The sequence below is a fragment of the Ursus arctos genome, unplaced genomic scaffold (genome assembly GCF_023065955.2).
Source record: "Ursus arctos isolate Adak ecotype North America unplaced genomic scaffold, UrsArc2.0 scaffold_31, whole genome shotgun sequence".
NCBI classification, from domain to species: domain Eukaryota; kingdom Metazoa; phylum Chordata; class Mammalia; order Carnivora; family Ursidae; genus Ursus; species Ursus arctos.
Window position 1 is genome coordinate 9,693,612 of NW_026622997.1, and position 20,343 is coordinate 9,713,954.

Here is a 20,343-nt window from a genome sequence, read left to right on the forward strand (position 1 = left end):
CCAAGTAGCAGCTGCTTTAATTAGTTAAGTATAAATCAGAGGTGACATCCCTTAGCTAGTCCTTGGACCGTATCCTACTGACGCAGAGTGGAAAAAGTGACCCAGAGCCGCACATCCCAGGGTAGGTGACTCTGTCCCATGACAGTCAGCTGAGGGGACAGAGCACATTGCCCACGTCACATACATTCCCTGTCTGCTCTGCACTGTAGCCCTAACATTGTTGGTGGGGTTAGGGGGTCAGGTCCAAGACCTACCAAGGTGCAGGGTGTATGAGTATCAACGGGAAAAGCTTTCTGAAATCCTCAGTGGTACTGCCAAACAGAAGGAATGCACTTGGAATCTTTTCTGAACGCACGGTTACAACAAAATCCACAATCTATGGGTGAGGAGGGCAGATGTGATCTTTCCACGTGGGAGAGGATGTGGACCCAGACTGTTCTCAGTTGACTCACATGACTGTAAGAATTAGAATGACAGGGGCTGTGGGTCAGCGGCAGGCTCAGGGACACTGTCACAGTGATTTTAGGAGCTGTAAATATTTACATGAGCCTGTCCCAAACCTCAGCACCTAAGTCATGAATTCACTAGTGCTGTTCACGAAGGTAAACAAGTCACTCAGATAGTTTCTGGGTCCCCCATAAAATCCCCAGAAACCAAGTAAGTTATTTAACACCTTCTTTTTATGTTTTTAGCTTCTGTGTTTCCAACATTAATTGCACACAAATGTCTTTATTACCTGCAACATCCTCCAACAGCAGTTTTCCCGAACTGACTAGACAGTAAAAACACTAGGGGACTTTTAAAAAATGTAGGTATAAATGACCATGCCTCACCTCTCACTTACTAAGTCAGAATCCAAGGGGAGTGAAGCACCGAGAAATTCCTCTTAAAAAACTCTCCAGTTCTGCAGATGCTTATGGCTCTGTGAAGGGAGCTCGGGAAAGCTAGCTTTGGGAGGCAGTGCCGAGTGGCCCTTCCCCAACCTCAGTGTGGGCTGGGGGCACCTGGATGTGTTAGACTCAAGATTCGGATTCACAGCTTGTGGGGTGCGGCCTGAAATTCTGCATTTCCAGCTGGCTCCCAGGCGGGGATGCTGGTGCCCATCTTCAGACCACACTTGGAGTAGCAGGGCTGGCAGGATCCTGTTGCCGGGCGGGGAGCCACAGGCAGGCCCCTCTCTGGTTGCACTGGGCCCAGGTATAAACTGCAGGATGTGTCCTCTACCCCTTTGGCCCTGCCCTACTCCCTCCTGCCCTCCAAATCTTGGGTGCCTAGATTGCCCTCCACAAAGGGAGGGCTCAGCTCAGGTTTGGACCCTCCCTCTGGGCCCCCACTGCCCTCTGCAGGTCCAGCCGCAGCAGGAAACGAAAGTGTATTCATCGTCAGGAGCGCATCTGGCGTAAGAAGGTGTAGGGAGACAATTCTGTTTATTAACAACGAAGAGAGAGAGGGTGGAGGGCTCTATACAAGTGGCGATGAGATACAAAAGAGGAGTGGGCTGGAGAGGAGACACAATAATACACAACAGTATTCCGGGCGAGCTCTGCTCGTCACTCAAACACTCGAATCAAGGACAGCCAGCCACCCTTTTCCACTAAGGCTGCAGAAGAATGGAACCCGGACTCAGTTTATCAGCTCCTACAGGGCAGGCGGAGCAAGAAGCAATTCTAAGCTGATGGAAGAGGCCACTTGTGGTCTGTGGGGGCTCCCAGCTGAAGCGCAGAGTGGGTGCTGAAGCTGGTCCACAGCTGCCGGGGCGGGGGGGGGTTGGTCCTGGCCCCCTAGGTCCTCGGCGTCTCTTGATTCTCAATGATAAGCTTGTCAGTCGAATACATTTGGCCGATGTGGACCTGAAGGCAAAGAAAGACAGTCTCCATTAGCTGCGAAGGGTCAGAAAGAGCATTTCTAACATTTAAATGCCAACGCCTGCCATCACAGGGCTGTTCCTTACAGGGAACTGCATTGCGGGGCTGCATCGCGGGGCCAAGTGCAGTCACCGGGTTGGCCTTTGCTAATTCCCCACACCCTCCAATTCCTACTTCCTTCACTGTGAGAACAAGTTAGAGATCCACACTTTTTGGCCTTTGCAATGGCACCAGCAGCCATGGCCTTGGTTCCTCGAGCTGTCCTGAGCAGGCTGAGACCACCCGGATGCGTGCACAGCAGCTCCTCACCGAACATAACCCGCTTCCTTTAGAACCGGCTCTTCTATAAGGAAAGGCTTTCAGCATGAAGCAGAAATGTGTCTTGCCTATGCTGGGCTAGACAGCAGGTGGCATTAAGGGCCCTGAAAGCGACACGACTGCCTGTCTGTTCCAGGCAGGGCTGAGGACTGTGGTCTGTGTTCTTTCACTTCTCGCCTCTTGCCTTTCCTGCCCTTTCCTTCTCAGTGTCCTCTTACACTGAGTGTTTCTGATCCTTCCTTTGGAACAAAGGGTCTTCACGAGTTTTCTCCAAAAGCGTTTCCTAAGTGATACTTTCTTAGAAATGGGTACAACTGGTACAGAAACGATTTCAGAGCAATCGGTCACTACCTACGGGTAATTTGGGGTCTTCGCTCTTTCAGTAAATGAGGGAACCTCTCAGTGGCTATAGCAGCTACCCAGAGCAGCCAGGGGTCAGAATCAAGGCCCTAATGTGGTTTTCCCAACTTGCTTTAATATTCTACTCTATTTAAAAAAAATATTTATTTGAGAGAGAGAGTATGCACAAGCATGAGGGAGGGACAGAGGGAGAGGGAGAGAGAATCCTCAAGCAGACTCCCGCTGAAGTGTGATTCCAACATGGGGCTCGATACCAGGACTCAAGATCATGACTTGAGCCAAAGTCAAGAGTCGGAAAGTTAACCCACTGAGCCATCCCAGTGCCCCATCTATTTTATTTTATTTGCACATAGTCGACATACCACATTACACTGTTGTAGGTGTACAACGTAATGATTCAACTTCTCTGTATCTTACGCTGTGCTCACAAGCGTAGCTGCTATTTATCACCATACAACGCTACTAAACACTATGCTCCCTATTCTGTATCTTTTATCCCCACAACTTATTCACTCCATCACGGGAAGCATGTCTCTCCCACTCTCCTCCACCCCGTTCTGCCTATCCCCTCCCCAGACCAGCAACCATCAGTTGTTTTCTGTATTTATAGGTCTGATTATACTTTTTGTTTGTTTATTCATTTGTTGTTTCTTTTTTTTTTTGAGGTTCCACATATGAATGAAGTCATTTGGTATTTGTCCTTCTCAGTTTGACTTACTTCACTTAGCATAACACACTCTAGGTCCATCCACATTGTTGTGAATGGTAAGATCTCATCCTTTTTTATGGTTAATACTCTACTTTGAAATGATGGCCCACGAAAGGGGGAGGCTTTGTCACTACTCAGGTATAATTGTGCTCTCCTACAACTACACCCTGAGAGACCATCTGAACGTTCCCATTTTCCCAAGCCATTGGTTATGTCTTCCAGCACACACTTGCACAGAGGTGTCCCGATGGCCCGGGAGCACTGGTAACTGACATGTATCATGGTGCCAGGGGAAAGTGAAGGAAGAGGTCAGAGCTGCCAAATTATTGACAAAGAGAGCCAAAGTACAGAGTGGAGATTTAGGGGCATGAGGATGATGGTGTAGATATTTTCACTGCAAGTCAATTCCTTAATTTGACAAAAGAGAAAAGGAGGTGGCGGTGGTGGAGAAGAGTGCTCTGCACCATTCCCAACAGAAGTCGGCGATGAACTCTGCTCCTGTGTCTTCAGTCTCCCTTCCTCCTGTCATTATAAAGAACACCTATGGCTTCAGATGCAAGCAGGAAGGGTGGGCCTGGGAATCTGTGGACCACACTCTGCATAACATAGTCTTAAACCATCTTGAGGGGTGAGATTAGCTGGATGACGTTTCATGACAAGTGGAGCACAGAGGCTTGTCTTGGCCTCCCTTCTTGATGACCTGGAATAGCTGCAGGGTGAGCGGAAGCCATATGCACCCTACTCCAGAGAGGAGGCAGAGAAGCAGTGTTCGCCACACTGGATACCATATGGTTTTATTTTCAGACGCTCAACAGACAAATGGGCCCACTATCAATGCTTTTTAGAAGGAAGGCTAAAACACCAGTTATTTTAAAAGGAAAAAAAAAAAAGAATCATTTTTTGGAGGGATGTCTAGGTTAATAAAAATAATTTTAGGCAACAGCTCAAATGATTCATTTACTTTTATCAGTGGCTGCTGGGGAGAAAGGTGGGGCTCACGCTCTCCTTGTTCTGACTTAGCTGCTTTCACAGCATAGTTTAGGACAGTGCTAGGCACATAGAAAGTACTCAGTAAGTACCTGGTAATTAAAAATAGCAGTGTCTAAGCATCCCTGGTTATAACCAAGGCTCTATGTCCACAAGTTCTAAAACCTCGATCTGTAAGTCACTGTGCAGTGCTTTGGTGGTGAGCTACCAGCGGAATTACAGAACTGATATAGGCAAGTCAATGAAAGTAGCAATAGGACCATGTTATTATAACAAGAATGCTCACTCACTGTTAAGGAAAATCAAATGATTTAAATTTGGCCCAGCAGAAAGTTTAAAGCTGTAATCCAGGGCTATAGGGATTAACCCAGAGCAATTACAGAAGATGGAAGAGAAATATCCGTTCACACAGGGAGGAAATATTAAAAAGTTATCCCAATGAGAGCTGCAGAGGGGAGGCAATAAATGTTTGCATAACAGTTGTGTTGCATTTATTTTGGCTATAAAACGTGTCAGCACACATGGGGGGCCAGCCGGGGATGGATGCTGCGGTGCTAATGACGGAGCATGTCGCTTCTGAGCTGGAGGTGAGAGGAACTGGTCAATGAAGTGAGGAAGTATGGTTACCAGCTTCAATTTACAGCCCTTCCAGAAGCCGCGAGGGGCTTCACCAGCCACATCCGACTATTACCATGCATAAATTGGTCATTAAAGCTGATCACACTTTTATTCTATAAACTTCAGGAGTTGGCATTAGAGTCCATTAGAAAAATACACAGCTTACTCAACTGCAAGTAGATGGGCTGGCTGGCTGGCCTAGAAACACTTCAGAGCTCTGAGACTCATTAGGTAAAATGATCTGCTGGGGAGGAAGGAGGAGGATCCAAGAAAAGAAAATTAAGTACAATGTTTCAGGTCTTCATTGCTCACTCATCTGCAGCAATGCACTGTCTCCTGTGCAACACATCTCAGTCTGATTTGGACTCAGAGGAGCTGGGCTCCATCACCAGGGGTGGGGGCGGTGGGGAGGCTGCACTGGGGCCTCTGCTACTTCCTGCCTATTTCACACCATTGTTAGGAGAATCAAAGCAATAGGAGACTTGAAGAAAATGTACCAATTGCCCCAGATACTTCCTAGGGCTCCATTACATTCACTGCCTTCACGTTGTTGAGAGGATTAACTAAGAACAGTAGTAGGCATGCAGTCGGGGCTTGTTAAATGTTACCGATGTGGATGGCGTCGCGCACCGCCCGTCTGCTGTGGAGAGGAATACCACAGGGTGTCAGATTCTGACCTAAAGATCTCGAAGACTCCTCAGGCTCTGGCTGTACTACTCTACGATTCTGTAATTGTTAAACACACCCACACTGTGGAGAGGGTGTCAGGGATGTCTCACACCACCTCCTGGTTTTGAACTTGAGCTTCCTGGGTTGGACGTGAGGACTGATGGACCCTCCTCATCTCTGCTCTGGGCCCCCATGGTAGGACCATGATGCTTCCAAATGGTCATCAGAGTGGTCTGGGGTGAGGAGGTGCCCTGGGCACTGAAAAGTTACGGGAGAGACACTGACACCTGGCTCTGCTGGAGAAGCTTGGGGCTGGACTGTCCCTGCTCTCTGCCCTGAGGATGGTAAAACCACCCGGGTAGGGACAGTTCCCTGTCCGATGGGGGACAGTGACAAAACCTGCCTCTGGCATTGTAGTGATCACACCACTACTAGCAATGATGATAACACTATTACTACTAAAAAATAAAAATGATAGTGATGATGAAAGGTAACAGTCACATTTAATGAGCAATTTACTGTGTGCCAGGCACTGTTCTAAATATTTAATTAATTTAATCAATTGATTACAAGTACTTAATTCTTCCTATCTTGACAACTTTATGAGGAAGATACCATTATCATTATTAATTTATAGGCTTTCTACATCTTTGGTATTTGGAAGGAGTGTGATTGCTCAGATGGGCATACCCTTCTATTTCAGATATAAGAAGCCAGCAGCAGATCACATTGAAAATATGATGAGAAAAGACAGTAACAACAGTCACAACAACAATAAAAACAACACACCTAGACATAACCCTAAAAAGAATGTGCAAGGCTGTAAGAAAGAAAACAATAAAACTTAAAACATGTAAAATGAGTTTGAATGATATAAGATATACCATGTTCATGGAAGACTGAATCATATAAAAACGTCAATCTTTTGCCAAATTATTATTTCTTTTTAAAAAAGATTTTATTTATTTATTTGACAGAGAGAGACAGCCAGTGAGAGAGGGAACACAAGCAGGGGGAGTGGGAGAGGAAGAAGCAGGCTTCCCAGCGGAGCATGGAGCCTGACTTGGGGCTTGATCCCAGGACCCTGGGATCACGCCCTGAGTCGAAGGCAGATGCTTAATGACTGAGCCACCCAGGTGCCTCCCAAATTAGTTTGTTTAACATGATAATGAAAATCCCAATGGGGTTTTCTGAGATATGTGAGGAAACAACTTTCATGCTTATTTGAATGAATACAAAGTCAAGAATAAGAATAAGGAAGATATTAAAGCATTTCTAAGATACAGTTGAAACAACTGGCACTGGCCCAAGGAGAGAGAAATGAGCAGAGTAAGAGTTAGAAAGCAGACCCTACTGAACAGAGGTAGTTAATACATAAAATACATAAAATCATATTCATGGGGGTTTGGGGCTTAGCTTGAAGAGGATGTGGTAACTGGAACATTTCTTTGAAGTCTCCTATTGACCTTCATATAAATGGTGTATTCTGTTCTGTAATATACTTATACTCACTTTGTAAAAATGTTCTCCCAATCTGTCAAGTAACTCTGGCCCTTTGGGAAGATGCACTTTATTTACCCTGTGCCTTTGAGTGCCTCCCGACACACCCAGTTCAGAGGCATCTTTTTAATTTCCCAAGGTAGTTACACTTGATAGGGGCTTTGGAAAGTCCCCCCAAAACCTATGAACCACCAATATAAGTGAGTCTTTGATAGCAGAATTTCAGCTTTCGGCCTCCTGTCAGACCACACGTTCTGCTGACTGCCGCCTGTCTGCTTGCCCCATGGAAAGTGGGCAGGACATCTGTGCCCCTCCTCTGACCTATAATGATGTCAGACAGTTTTCCATGCTGCCTGCAGCTCTCTCCGCAATTCTCCCAGTGATATCCCAGCGTGGAAGGTCACTGTCACAGCCCTGCCAGAGTAGAGCAATTGCTATAACAACCATTTTTCAAAGAGACCATTTTTTATCATACTTGGTTTCCTAATAAGTTTTTAAAGAAGCAAACTGAAATAGGGATACATGAAATTATATATAATTCTTCTTTTTAGCAGTAAGAGGTAAAATCCAAACTTATGAATATAGGTCACATGGTCTTCCTCTAAAAATAGCTCTTGATGCATATGCTCTTTTTCTTTCTAGAATTTGGTAGCCTAAGTTGTTTTTCAAAATGTTTACATATAGTAACATAATACTATTGCTTTTGAATTTGCTATCATTTTATGAAATAGAAGAATGCTTGAAATGGCCAAAGTAGATCTTTGAGAAGTCAGTCCACAATTAGTACAGCAGAGAAAAAAGGCCAGTCCAGAAAATCCAGAGATGAATCTCGTGTTCCTCTCTCCACACATGCTCCGTTTCCATTCAACTCTGTGAGCCTTGAATTTTAGATATTGGATATTCCTAATGTGGAGGGTGGTGGTGAGGAGCTGACTTCTTATTTTCTCTGTGATATTCCTGGCAGAGCAGTGAACAAATTCTTATCTCTTCTCTAAAAACCCATGTCACAATTAATACTTAGCGTGTTTCCTCCTCACTGGTAGGGACAGGAGACACCCCAGATGGAGCATTGTGTCCTCTCATCAGCATGACCAGATGCCCACTGTCCCAGTATGATTATTAATAGAGCCTTCTTTCACTCTCAAGGGTCCCCACGTGTGATGATGAATTATATGGTTGTCCTATCTCTCATCCACCATTGTTAGATTTCTAGGCCATTCTGTTGTTTTTCTGCATGTCTGATGTTCAGTTAAAAAATTTTTAAAAAGCCCACCAAGAGACGGCCTCTTTCTTTTGTATCCCAGGCCATCAGAGTAAAGGAAATCAAACCATTGTAATGGGTCTCAGAAAACGGTGGCCTCAAAGAGCCTGAAGTCATGGGCAGCCAGCAGGGGTTCCCATTCTACCAGCATACTGTCCCCTCTGCAGGAATGAGTCCTTTTTGAACAAATATACATGTAAGGCAGTGGTTTCTAACAAGACAGGCCTCAGAACCACGGGGTCAGCTTTCAAGGATACACATGGCTGGGCCCCACTCATGGAGTTTCTCATTAGGGAGGTGGGGGTGGGGTCCGTGAATGTCACCATTCTCTTGTTCTGATTGGCACCCCTGAGTGAAGAAGGAGCATAAATATAACCGCCTTCAGGCTCAGTATTTATTATTAATATTTTAAAATTATCAGTTTTTTTTTCGGTGGGTGACTATTTTTCCAAAAAACAAACAAAAAGCCAGGGTTGATATTTACCCACCAGGAGCTCTTTCAGCATAGCCCTTCCAGAAGGTACGGGGATGGACTACAAGACCAGGTTGGGCGAGGGAGGTGTCTTTGTACCTCAGTGTTGCTCTAGGACACCACACTGTTACTGAAGGCCAGGGAATCTTCCCACACCTGTTCTTTAGAGCTACTGGGCGTTTGTGGGTGATTTCTACCTGCGAGTCTGGACCACTGCTCGTGGTGGGCAGACAGTTATAGTACAGGAGACAGGCACTAGCTGTCTTCCTACTTTATCCAGATATTCTCCCTCCCCCGCCCCTGAAGCACAGCTGACCACGTGGAGACACTGGATACAAACAGTCGGTGGTGAAACATTGCATAACGAAGGCTCTGCGAGATGAAAGCATCCAAATGGCCAGCACGCATGTTAGCACCACTGAGACTCGGTCACCGAGCCCTTCTTGGAACCGGGCAGAACTCAGGACGCAAACAGCACGTCAGAGTGAAACGGGGCAAACCCCTGGGATGGTGACAAGGGCCCAGGCAAAGCGCCAGAGATGCAGGCGTTCCTGCACTGCGCTGGCAGCACCTCAGCCCCTGAACTCAGTGCTTCGGGTCACCAAACGCACAGCAGCAAGACTAGAATCCCGGCACTGCTATAATTAGTTACAAGGTGATGCAACTGTCTCGGCTGGCGAGTCCTGGGATGGGCTGGGACCAGCAAGCTCTTGACTGCAAGCTTATCAACCTGCTTGAGGAAGATCCTTGACGAATTTTCTGGGCCAATCAGGTGCTATATTATCCCTTCAGGGACACTTTTTTCAGGGTCAGCTTGATTCAATTCTGATTTTACTTTTTTTTTTTCCTAGAGAGAGGGAGAGAGGGAGGGGAGGGGCAGAGGGAGAGAGAGAATCTTAAGCAGACTCCATGCCCAGGGCGAAGCCTGGGGTGGGGAGGCTCGATCTCACAGCCCTGAGATCCTGACTTGAGCTGAAACCAACAGTCCGATGCTTAACCAACTGAGCCATCCAGGCGCCCCTCAATTCTGATTTTACATCTGCTTTAAGCAAATATAACTGAAAAGGTTAGGGCGGAAAAAAAAAAAAAAGAAAGAGAGAGAAATAGAGAAAGAAAGAAATACTGAGTTAGATGATTACCCACCACTTCAGATAACTGTTTCTAGAGACTTGCAGATCGACTGTATTTCATTTGGTTTGGCTCTGTCCCCCTCCTTAGATGGCGGACGGCACCACAGGGGGTCAGACCGTACAGAGCACGGTCACTCACACTACTCTGTTTGATGTTACAAGTTCTTCACTTGGTGGGCTTCCAGGTTCCGGGAGAGCACTGAGGCACCTGTCACCGGAACAGATTCACAACTCCCACAGCAGATCCAAAGTCAAGGCTATACAGAGTCAAAGAAAAGGCTCTGGACACTGAAAAAAGTTTCCAGAGTATGAGCCAGAAGATGCACTTACAATGCTTTTTTAAAATTCAGGTTTGTGAAGTGTGTGGATTTACTGGCTTCTTATATGTATATATACATATTTTAGATTTTATTTATTTATTTGAGAGAGAGTGAGCAAGAGAGAGCACAGCAGCCTGAAGGGCAGAGGAAGAAGCAGACTCTCTGCTGAGCAGGGAGCCCAATGTGGAACTTGATCATGACCGGGACTTGGGCATCATGACCTGAGCCGAAGGCAGGCAGATGCTTAACCAACCAAGCCACCCAGGCATCTTACTGGCTTCTTTTAAAAACAAGGATAAGTTTGATGCCTTTTGGTGTTCGGAAGTCGGCAGAGACCGAGTGTCCCGGATGAGCATCCCCTCCCCTGCTGTGCTCACACCTCTCACAGACCCCGGTTTGCCGGACCAGTTTCTCTGCAACAATCCCATGCTTAGCAGCTTCTGATGGAACACCATGGCCGTTGGCAGCTGCCCTATCTCCATCTCTGGGGCCGGAGCCTGGCTCATGCAAGAAATGGTGTGAAACAACAGAAACAAACAACAAGTCAAACTCCACCCTTTTCCTCCAACTTGCCCTTTGTCAAGTGAAGCATCTCTACATGTCAGGACACTGATCCTTCTTTCAAACAGCTGCCTTGCATTCCTTTGCATCCATCCCCACGGGGACCTGCTACGTCATATCCAGGGACATTAAGACAGATGGTCAGCAACATCCTTACTTTCCCAGGGCTTGGGAACATTCTGGGAATGATATTAAACCTCAAACGACATTGGGGTCAGACATACATCAACATGTTTGATTACGTACCTCTCTTCTGTCTCTCCCCGTCCAGAAGTCAGGTTGAAAAGAGCACAAAATGGACGTGAGAGAAAAACACCCATGTGAACTGAAAGCCTGGCAGGACCTTAGAGGGAGCACCGTGTCCAGATGCACTAAGAAGCTATGCTTGCCCAGTCTCCCACCCAGCACTTGAGGCAGGGGTGGGACAGCAGACGTCAGCAGTGGTGGGCAGTCAGTGGATGGTACTGCTGCTTAACGTGGCTCACTCCTACAACAGCCTACTCCTGAACCCACCATCGTCTATCTTCCACAAGACCCCCAAATTGGCAGGGTCTAGGAGGCACTTAAGTACACATGTAAGGACTCTTGGGTGTTCTCAGAAATGTCTGGGGAAAGGGAACCACTAGAAGACACAGGGTCTCCGTTGGCCAGGGGATCGGGAAAAGCTGACATTCAGCCAGTACGTACCAGACATGCTAAAATTAAAATGTTGAATGACCACCAAACTGTGGGTCAATGGCTGCTGCTCAGGGCCCTTCCCTCCCTGAGGGTCCATGATGTCTGGACCTCCCTCCCTCCTGCCACCTTCAGGGCAGGATGCCCGGACCTCACACTCAGGGTCCTTGTCTGGCTTGGTGGGTTGTTGTCCTGGGCGAGCTTGGCCAGCTTTCCTTTTGAGGGGTCAAGGCCTATGCCATATTGGTGGTTAAACACAGAACATCACCTGTAGGGTAGGGGCTTTGGAGGATAAATTTGGGCTATTACTGCAAAGGTATGCATAGTATATGCAGGCCTCTGATCATAGGCTCACATTTTCTTGTTTCTTTCTAGCATGCTGCAGGGGAGACGTGAAGACAGCTGAACAGAATGGCCTATAGTTTGCTCCTGGACGTTATTGTGGATGAAGGAGAAAGGGAAGGCCACAAGCTAGAGCCTGAAATGACACCATGTGTCTGATGAGACAGGGGGCTGGAGCTTCTCTTTTGGTGCCAGCCCAGTATGGTGGCTCTTTGGTATTCCTCAGCACTCACAAGGTCAAGGAGAGGGCGGGGGCGCTTTCTGTCTCACCAAGCCCACCTCCCTGATCCTTGGGGCTCTAGTAGGACACAGGGAACTTGCCATCAGCTTACATGGCCTCCACACTGTCCCTGAAGCCCAGTTACTGAACATACCTTCCAATCAAAAACCCGGGAAGCCAAGACTTGACCCCAGAAAGGCTCTACTGACTCTCAAACAGAAGCAACCATGCCAACATCGCATCATCGCCAATGCCAACAGAAAAGATATTCATCTTTTCTTTTCTCCTGTGGCTGTGCCCACTATGCCTCCACCATGTGATGGGCACTCCAGATTTCTGAGGCTTGCCACAGAGGGAGGCTGCGCTGGTGGAGGAAATAACCAGTCCCTAAAGAATCTACTGAGGGAATCATCAGTCAAGAAGTGAACTGCAGTCTGTCTCCCCAGCAGGGGGAGAAAACCCGGCCTCTGAAGGGCGAGCTGCAGACACCCTGCCAGCATTCAGTCGTGGCCAGGACACGTGGCTCTTCTGCCCAGGTTCTGCTTTCACTTGCCACAGAGCACGGCAGGCTGCAGCGGGCCGGATCATCTGGGTGGACCACCTGCCCCCTTTCGGTGCCCTCCTGGTTTCCCTGGAAGGAGACAATCAGCTCCCAGCAGCCACAGGAGCAACTTTCTTCCACCCACCCTGGGCAGGGGCAAATAAATAGTGACTTTTCTCTTAATGACATGGACTTCCTTTAAACATGCTAAGGGGAAAGTGCAAGGAAATTAACCTGCTTGCCCCAACTTTCTGCTGATTTTAAAAAGAGCCTGTGATCATTCTCTTCCGTCAGGGCAACTGCAATCCAGCCTTTTCTTTACTTTCACTTGCTTCAATGAAATCATACTACAGCCTATTATGCAGATTGTGACAACCTGATACTCTGTGTGTAATAATTATAGCAACAACTAATATCCGTCTGGCACTTTACAGTTAGTTCACAAGGTATCTGTACACTTTATTGGCTTGTCTGATCCTTGTATGTAGAGCAGACATCATCCTCTGTTTTATTTTTTTTAAGATTTTATTTATTTGGTAGAAGGAGAAAGCACAAGCAGGGGGAGAGGCAGAGGGAGAGAGAGAAGCAGGCTCCCCACTGAGCAGAGAGCCCCACACAGGGCTTGATCCCAGGACCCTGGAATCCTGACCTGAGCTGAAAGCAGATGCTTAACTAACTGAGCCACCCAGGCGCCCCTCATCCTCTCTGTTTTAAAAAGACCAAAGGTCGAAGAGGTAAACTTAATTTATCCAACATCACAGGGTCAGTACTTACGACTCTGAGTTTTAGCAAAGCCCTAAATTCTAATCCTTTAAATTTGTGAGTACGGTGTGGTTAAAAAAAAAAAAAACAGTATTAAAAAAAATCAAGAAAAAAAATCAATCCTAACCCCCCACCTCAAAATCACCTTTATTTTTATTTCTGCAAACCCCTTTTACCCTGTTTATACATGAAACACTCAAAGCGGCTGTTTGCACACTGTTGCGTGCATGTACTATTTACGTGACTGACCGAGAACCCTGCAGCGCCCCCCAACCATGTTTCTACACAGCCTTCCCAACTGTGTTTTGTAAACAGTGCATTTCGACAGATCTGTGTCAGCCTCGCGTCTACTAGCTCAGCTGAAAACATGATCGATTCTCGGATATGGTTCTTTAACTCCCCCCGCCTCCTTTTATTTTTTTATTTTTATTTTTTAAAGATTTTATTTATTTATTCAACAGAGATAGAGACAGCCAGTGAGAGAGGGAACACAAGCAGGGGGAGTGGGAGAGGAAGAAGCAGGCTCATAGCGGAGGAGCCCGATGTGGGACTCGATCCCAGAACACCGGGACCACGTCCTGAGCCAAAGGCAGACGCTTAACAGCTGTGCCACCCAGGCGCCCCCCCCCCACCCGCCTCCTTTTAAAAACATTTTGGAGAGAAGGCTTTTTTCCTGGAAAACATATTATTACTTTTATGAGTCATGTGTCTTTTGCCTCTTTTTTCTACTCTTTCCTCCCCTCCGCCCCCCGCCCGCGAGCACCTGACTGGGCTACTAGTGTGACTTCAGAAACGTTCAGAAACGTGCATCCCTCATGGATGGGATCTCTGAGAGACTCAGTTCAGGGAAATGGGGGTACACGTTAAGTAACCACCATGACTGCCCAAAGGCAGTCATTTAGGGAGGAATACACGTTGCCTTGAGACTGGGTTCCGTCTGCCTAGGGGGGTCTCCCCTGGCCCACGTCCAGGCCTGGCTCCCCCCACGGCAGGCACACAGCCTCCTGCTCGGCCAGAGCTTCTCTAACTCCCGTGTGCATGCGTTTGCCAGAGGGCTCTTTGCCAACCCCCCAAGACTGACTTAGCAGATCTGGGATGAGGCCTCGGACCATGTTTGGAAAAGTGCTCTGTGGACTCAGGGCCTTCTGTTCTGTCTGTTGCAGCACCAGCCACACTATCCTGACTTTATATTTTATGCAGTTTATGTGTTTGTCTCTGACACGAGGCTGGAAGCTACCAGAACTCAGGGGCTGTGTCTGTCCCAGCACTGCGCCCTTAGCTTCCTTCCCATCCCCTGATGAAGCCGCAGTCTTAGAAGAACCTGGAAGCGAGTCCTCGTCACACGGCCTGTGGGGTACCTTTTGTGTCCTTGCTGATGCGGCTGGCATAGCCACGGCCCCACCTCAGTCCACAGCACACACCTTCTAGAATCATCTTTCTCTGATCCTATGAAGGTTTTTGGCAGAGAAAACTGTGGTAGGGAAGCTGAGCTCTAGGACCTCCACCAACTCTTCTCCCCTTCAGAGCAAGTGGGTGGAGCTAAACACTTGCTTCTGTTGCCTGAACACGGAACCCGGGGTCAATGCAGGCAGGTCTGAGCCCATGAACCCGTCTGGGTGCCGGCATCCCCATGAGCCGGGACAAGCCGACAAAAGAGGAGGAAGAAAGGAGCTGTGGGAGCCAAGCCTGGCAGAGGGAGGCTGCCTCCTGAGGCAGCCCCTCCTGGGAGTGTTCCTCCGGTGTTTAGGAATAAGACCTTCTAGCTCCACTCATCTGAAAGAGAGAAACTTCACCATCGAGGCAGTCAGCTGTTTTCTGGGAAGAGTGAACCTTGAAGCCTTTGAAGATGGTCCAGCGTTAAAAGCTGCCCTTGGGATGTTCATTTTGACCCCCGAGTCCCACACTTGACCTGCTAGAAGTAGCTTTCCTTGGGGTTGACTTCTGATTTGCTTTTCGGTTCAAGTAAGGTGGCTGCTCCATTTCTGTCATCACGGTGAAGGGACCCTCACACTGGAGTCAGCCCTGAGGACATGGTCCAGCCAGTGGGACAAGCCCCTCTTTTATTTACTTATTATTTATTTGTTCATAGATTTATTTAAAGATTTATTAATTTATTTTAGAGGGAAGGGGCAGAGGGAGACGGAGAGACAGAGAATCCCAAGCAGACTCTCTGCTAAGTGCGAAGCCTGACGTGGGTTCGACCCCAGGATCCTGAGATCATGACCAGGGGCTGAAAGCCAGAGTCGGACGCTTAACTGGCTGAGCCACCCAGGCGCCCCACCAAGCCCCTCTTTTAGAGTGGTTTGCTCACCTTTCTCCTTTCCTTTCCACCCAGTGTCTTAGGGCGATGTGCTCCTGTCACTTAGGGCTGGGGATCTACCACAGGAATCTACAGAGCTTACCACGAATTCAACCCTTGTAGATTTCCTTTACTTTTTGAGAGAAATAACCTGTACTCTTGTAATGCACAGTGAAGATCACCCAGGGCTGTGAGAACACAAAGAAGAAGGCTGATAAAAGCTGTTTATGTCCTTAGCCAGCTGGTAGTGACCTTGACAGAGCTGGGCCACCAGCACTAACTCATGATAATGTTCAGGGGAATGGAGACAAATCCCCCGGAGGCTACGAGGAGATAAGCAGTGGTACGGCCGTAACTGCTCAGTTATTTGAAGAATGTAAACAACAGGCAGATATGGTCAAGGAAAATGTATAAAACATGAAAGCATGGGGGCGCTTGGACGGATCAGTCATTTAAGCACCTCACTCTTGATTTCAGCTCAGGTCCTAATCTCAGGGTCCTGGGATCAAGTCCCGCCTCGGGGCTCTGCGCTCAGCACGGAGTCTGCTTGAGATTCTGGCTCTCCTTCTTTCTCTGTCCACCCCACCCCCACTGTGTGCACGCTCTCTCTCAAATAAATACATATTTAATAAAAATTAAAGCACTGTGTGAAAATGATTTTATGCAGAAATTCCACTCCTCGGTATATGTTTATGAAAAACGAGAACGAATGTCCACACGGAAAGGTGTATAAGACTGTGTACCACAGTACTGTTCACGATTGTGAAAAGGTGGAAACAACCCAGTGCCCACGATGAACGGACAGACAAATGTCGTATATCCAAACAGTGGATCCATGTACTGGACTCTTATCTAGCCATAAAGGGGGTGGAGCACTGATACATGCTACAGCATGGATGACTCTTGAAAAGATTATGCTGAGGGAAAGAAGTTGGACCCATAAAACCACACATTCTCTGATTCCATGTACATGAAATGTCTAAAAGATGGAAATCCATAGAGACAGAAAGTAGGTTAGTGGTTGTCAAGTGGGTGAGTAGGAGAGAATGTGGGTGACTCCCAATGGGTATGGGGTTCCTTTTTGGGGTGGTGAAATGTTCTAAAAGTGATTATCTGGTGACAGATATTTACATAACACAGAATATACTAAAAACCACTGAATTATATACTTCAAATGGCTGAACTGCATGGCATATAAATCTCAATAAATAATGTTAAAGGGTGTTGAAAAGGACATATGTAAAGATATATTAAAAACACTGTCTATACCTGCACAATCCTATTAGCCTCATGGCCATTTAGCATCTGAAACGTGGCTAGTCCAAATTGAGATATTCTGGAAGTATAAAACACACACTGGGTTTCAAAGACTTAATTAAGGAAAAAAGAATGAAAAAATTAACATGTTTTTTGTACTGCAGGTTGAAATGACAATATTCTAGACACACCAAGTTAAATAAAATAAATTATTAAATTAATTTTGCCAGGTTCTTCTTAATCTTATGAATGTGGCTACTAGACAATTTTTAAAATTACACATGTGGCTTACATTTATAGTTTGTATCATATTTCTGTAGACTAGTGCTGGTTTATATCATCCTTTTAAAAAAAGTTCTATTTATTTATTTATTTTTAGTGGGCTTAAAAATTGTGGTAAAATACTATATTTTACATATAAGTAACATATTAAACTCCTCAGCCTATTTCTGCCGAAGGTAGCTTTTTGCTTAACTGTAGCACGATACTAAAACCAGGAAACTGACATTTACACCTTCCATTTACGTTTTTTTGGTGTAAGACTGATCAACCCTTGGTGAGGAGAAATCTAGGTGTACAACAGAAATGGTATCTTAGGGGCACTTGGGTGGCTCAGTTGGTTAAGCGGCTGTCTTCGGCTCAGGTTGTGATCCCGGGATCCTGGGATCGAGTCCCACGTCAGGCTCCCTGCTCAGTAGGGAGTCTGCTTTTCCCTCTCCCTTGTTTGTGCTCTTGCTCGCTCTCTCTCTCAAATGAATTAAAAAAAAAATGGTATCCTAAGGTTTTTGATCCTCTATAAAATAAACACTACTCCTGTTGGAATAAAAAAATTAAGTGGAAATTTAAATTTAGATTTCTTGCTGTCTGCACAGAAACACTTTACAGAACCTGTCGATGTGAAGAGGACCAGTGGTTACATGCATATTCTGGGCGCAGGGTCCCTGGTCCTAGCTGAGGGTGCGGGCGGCCCCCCTGCACAGTCATGGAGTTGCAACGTAAGGGCACCTTGTGGCCCGGTAGGTACAAGTCGCTTCGCAAGCTCACCAATCACATAGGGCTAAATTAAGCTGTCAGGCTTGATCATGGCTGAGCACACTTCCTTGGGGAGAGTCGAAGTTTCAAGGCCGCCCAGCTGACTGACAGCAGATAAAAAGGAACCACTCTTATCTTTCCCTTTTCAAGAAAGAAATCATACCTGAAGATTTCAGAGGCCACTTTTCACAAACTGACCGTCACAAATAAGCGTGTTTGGAGATGATGCCCCCCTCCCTTCCTTCCCCACAATCGTTTTGTGACTTGGTCTTATGGGCCCTCTATTTCCTGTTTCCTCTCTCTGTCCACACTTGATGTTCTTACACAGCTTTGGATGTGAACCCTTATGTGGGGGATGACCAAGTTCATCCATCTTGCTTTTCACTTACATGTCTGATGGGGGCCCTCTCTGTCCTGTGTGACAAGGTTTAGGTACTCTCCCAGAGACGGTGCCTGGAATTCCCTCAGACAGCCCACACAACAATGAGGCCTGCACTCCTTTGAAAGCTTGGCTTTGCCTCCCCAGAGCCTCTGATGTCCAGCTTGCATATGCACTCACTCAAAGAAGACCTCATACCCTCAAAGGACTTCTTTTGGGCACTAGTGGAGAATATATCCACATGGGCACCATCTTTAAGGGCTTATAGGGACCAAACAGCTTCAACCGTCCCCACCCACAGCCACCTCCCAGGACCTCAAGGGTCACAGTGTATGTTTGTGGTGTGTCTCAAGACTGTGTCTGTCCCATTCCTTCCTGGGGACTGGGGACACAGGAGAGAGTAGCATTGGTCTTACGGGCTCTCTGAAGGATTACCTGATGTAGTAATTGCTGCTGTAACGAATTACTGCAAACTGAGTGGCTTAAAACAACACACATTCTGGAGGCCAGAGGTCAGTTAGTTTCACCGGGCTAAAGTCAAGATGTCAGTAGGACTGGGTCCTTCTGGAGGTTCTAGGGGAGAATACGTTTCCTTGTCTTGTCTTTTCCAGCTTCCAGCGGCTGCCTGTATTCCCTGGCTTGTGGCCCCATTCTCTTTATTTTTTTATTTTATTTATTTTTTAAAAGATTTTATTTATTTATTTGACAGAGACAGCCAGCGAAAGAGGGAACACAAGCAGGGGGAGTGGGAGAGGAAGAAGCAGGCTCCTAGCAAAGGAGCCTGATGTGGGGCTCGATCCTAGAACACTGGGATCACGCCCTGAGCCGAAGGCAGACGCTTAACGACTGCGCCCCCCATTCTCTGTCTTTAAAACACATCACTCGAATCTCTGCACTGTCATTACATCTCCCTCTATTCTGTAAGCAAGTCTCCCTCTGCCTTCCTCTTACTGGGACATTAGTGATTACAATTAGGGCCCACGTAAAAAATCCAGGGTGGTCTCCTCATCTTAAATCAGTCACCTGATTACATCTGCAAAGTCCCTTTTCCCATAAAAGGTAATATTGACAGGTTCCAGGGATTAGGATGTGGACATGTATTGGGGGCCATTTTTGACCCTCCCGTCCCTTATTTTTGTTGAAACCAAAAATTTTAAACTTCAACAAATGTTATTGTAGAAAACATGAAATATAGCTCTAGGTCCATATTTACTTGACCAGACACACTGAAGGGAGGGAGAAGTGAGAACACAAGGCAACCCCCAAAAGGCCAAGTCAAAAGATGGAGTACCGGGGAGACGTGGAAGGGGAGAGAGGTTGGGCCTTGGAGAGGGAGAGAGGTTGTGCTCTAAAAGGTCTTTAATTCTAAGTCAGCTAAGTTCTTGAAATGAGCTTTTCTTATAGATTATGTTCTAAATATTGATTAGGCTCCCTGCCCTCCCTATAAAACTAACTAAATCTGAAATCTCTCTAGTAAGTAGTACCAGAGAGTGGGATTCTGGGAACTTGGAGGCCTGAATGTGCTATGCTTCCCCTCTAGTCTCCTAGCCAATCTCCGACTCAGTGAGACAGGCATAAAGCTGCTGAAGTATGTAGGGCGGCTGGTGTGAGCGAGGTCTCGGCCACAGGGGTGGGGTTTTCAGGAAGTTCATGGGAGCATTCTTCCTGGAGACCACACAGGGTCTGGAAACCAGTGCTGGGGATTCTGGGATGAGGCCCGTGGGCCTGGGGTTCTGGCCGACATCTGCCTCCCGTAAGGGAGCTTTATCAGTTAAGGAGGAATTGGAGGTCAAGGCTGGCGCTCCTGTTTCTGAGGCTGGGATTGTCTGACTTGGGAACAGGAAGCAGGCAGCTGCCGCCCCTGCTATCCCACTGGTCTCCTGGGGAGTAGAGAACCCTTCCCTTTTATTACTGTGGAACTGCAGCCATGGGGAGCAGTCTAACGGCCAGACCTGAACCCCAGTGAGATGACCAAATTAAAAAAAAAAAAAAAAAGGAAAGAAAGAAAGAAAGAAAGAAAGAACACTTAAGGGAATTTAGGGCCTAGAGAGAAGAGAAAACAGACC

The 20,343-nt window shown here is 46.9% G+C and overlaps 1 protein-coding gene across 1 annotated transcript in view; it reads right to left on the reverse strand.

The window, feature by feature from the left end:
• Nucleotides 1–1,410: 1,410 nt before the first annotated feature.
• Nucleotides 1,411–20,343, reverse strand: part of LYRM4 (LYR motif containing 4) — a 157,929-nt gene continuing 138,996 nt past the window's right edge. Inside the window, exon 3 of the mRNA XM_026511431.4 lies at nt 1,411–1,850. Coding sequence (XP_026367216.1) covers nt 1,782–1,850 — 69 coding nt within the window. The 3' untranslated portion in view covers nt 1,411–1,781. The remainder of the gene's footprint in view (nt 1,851–20,343) is intronic.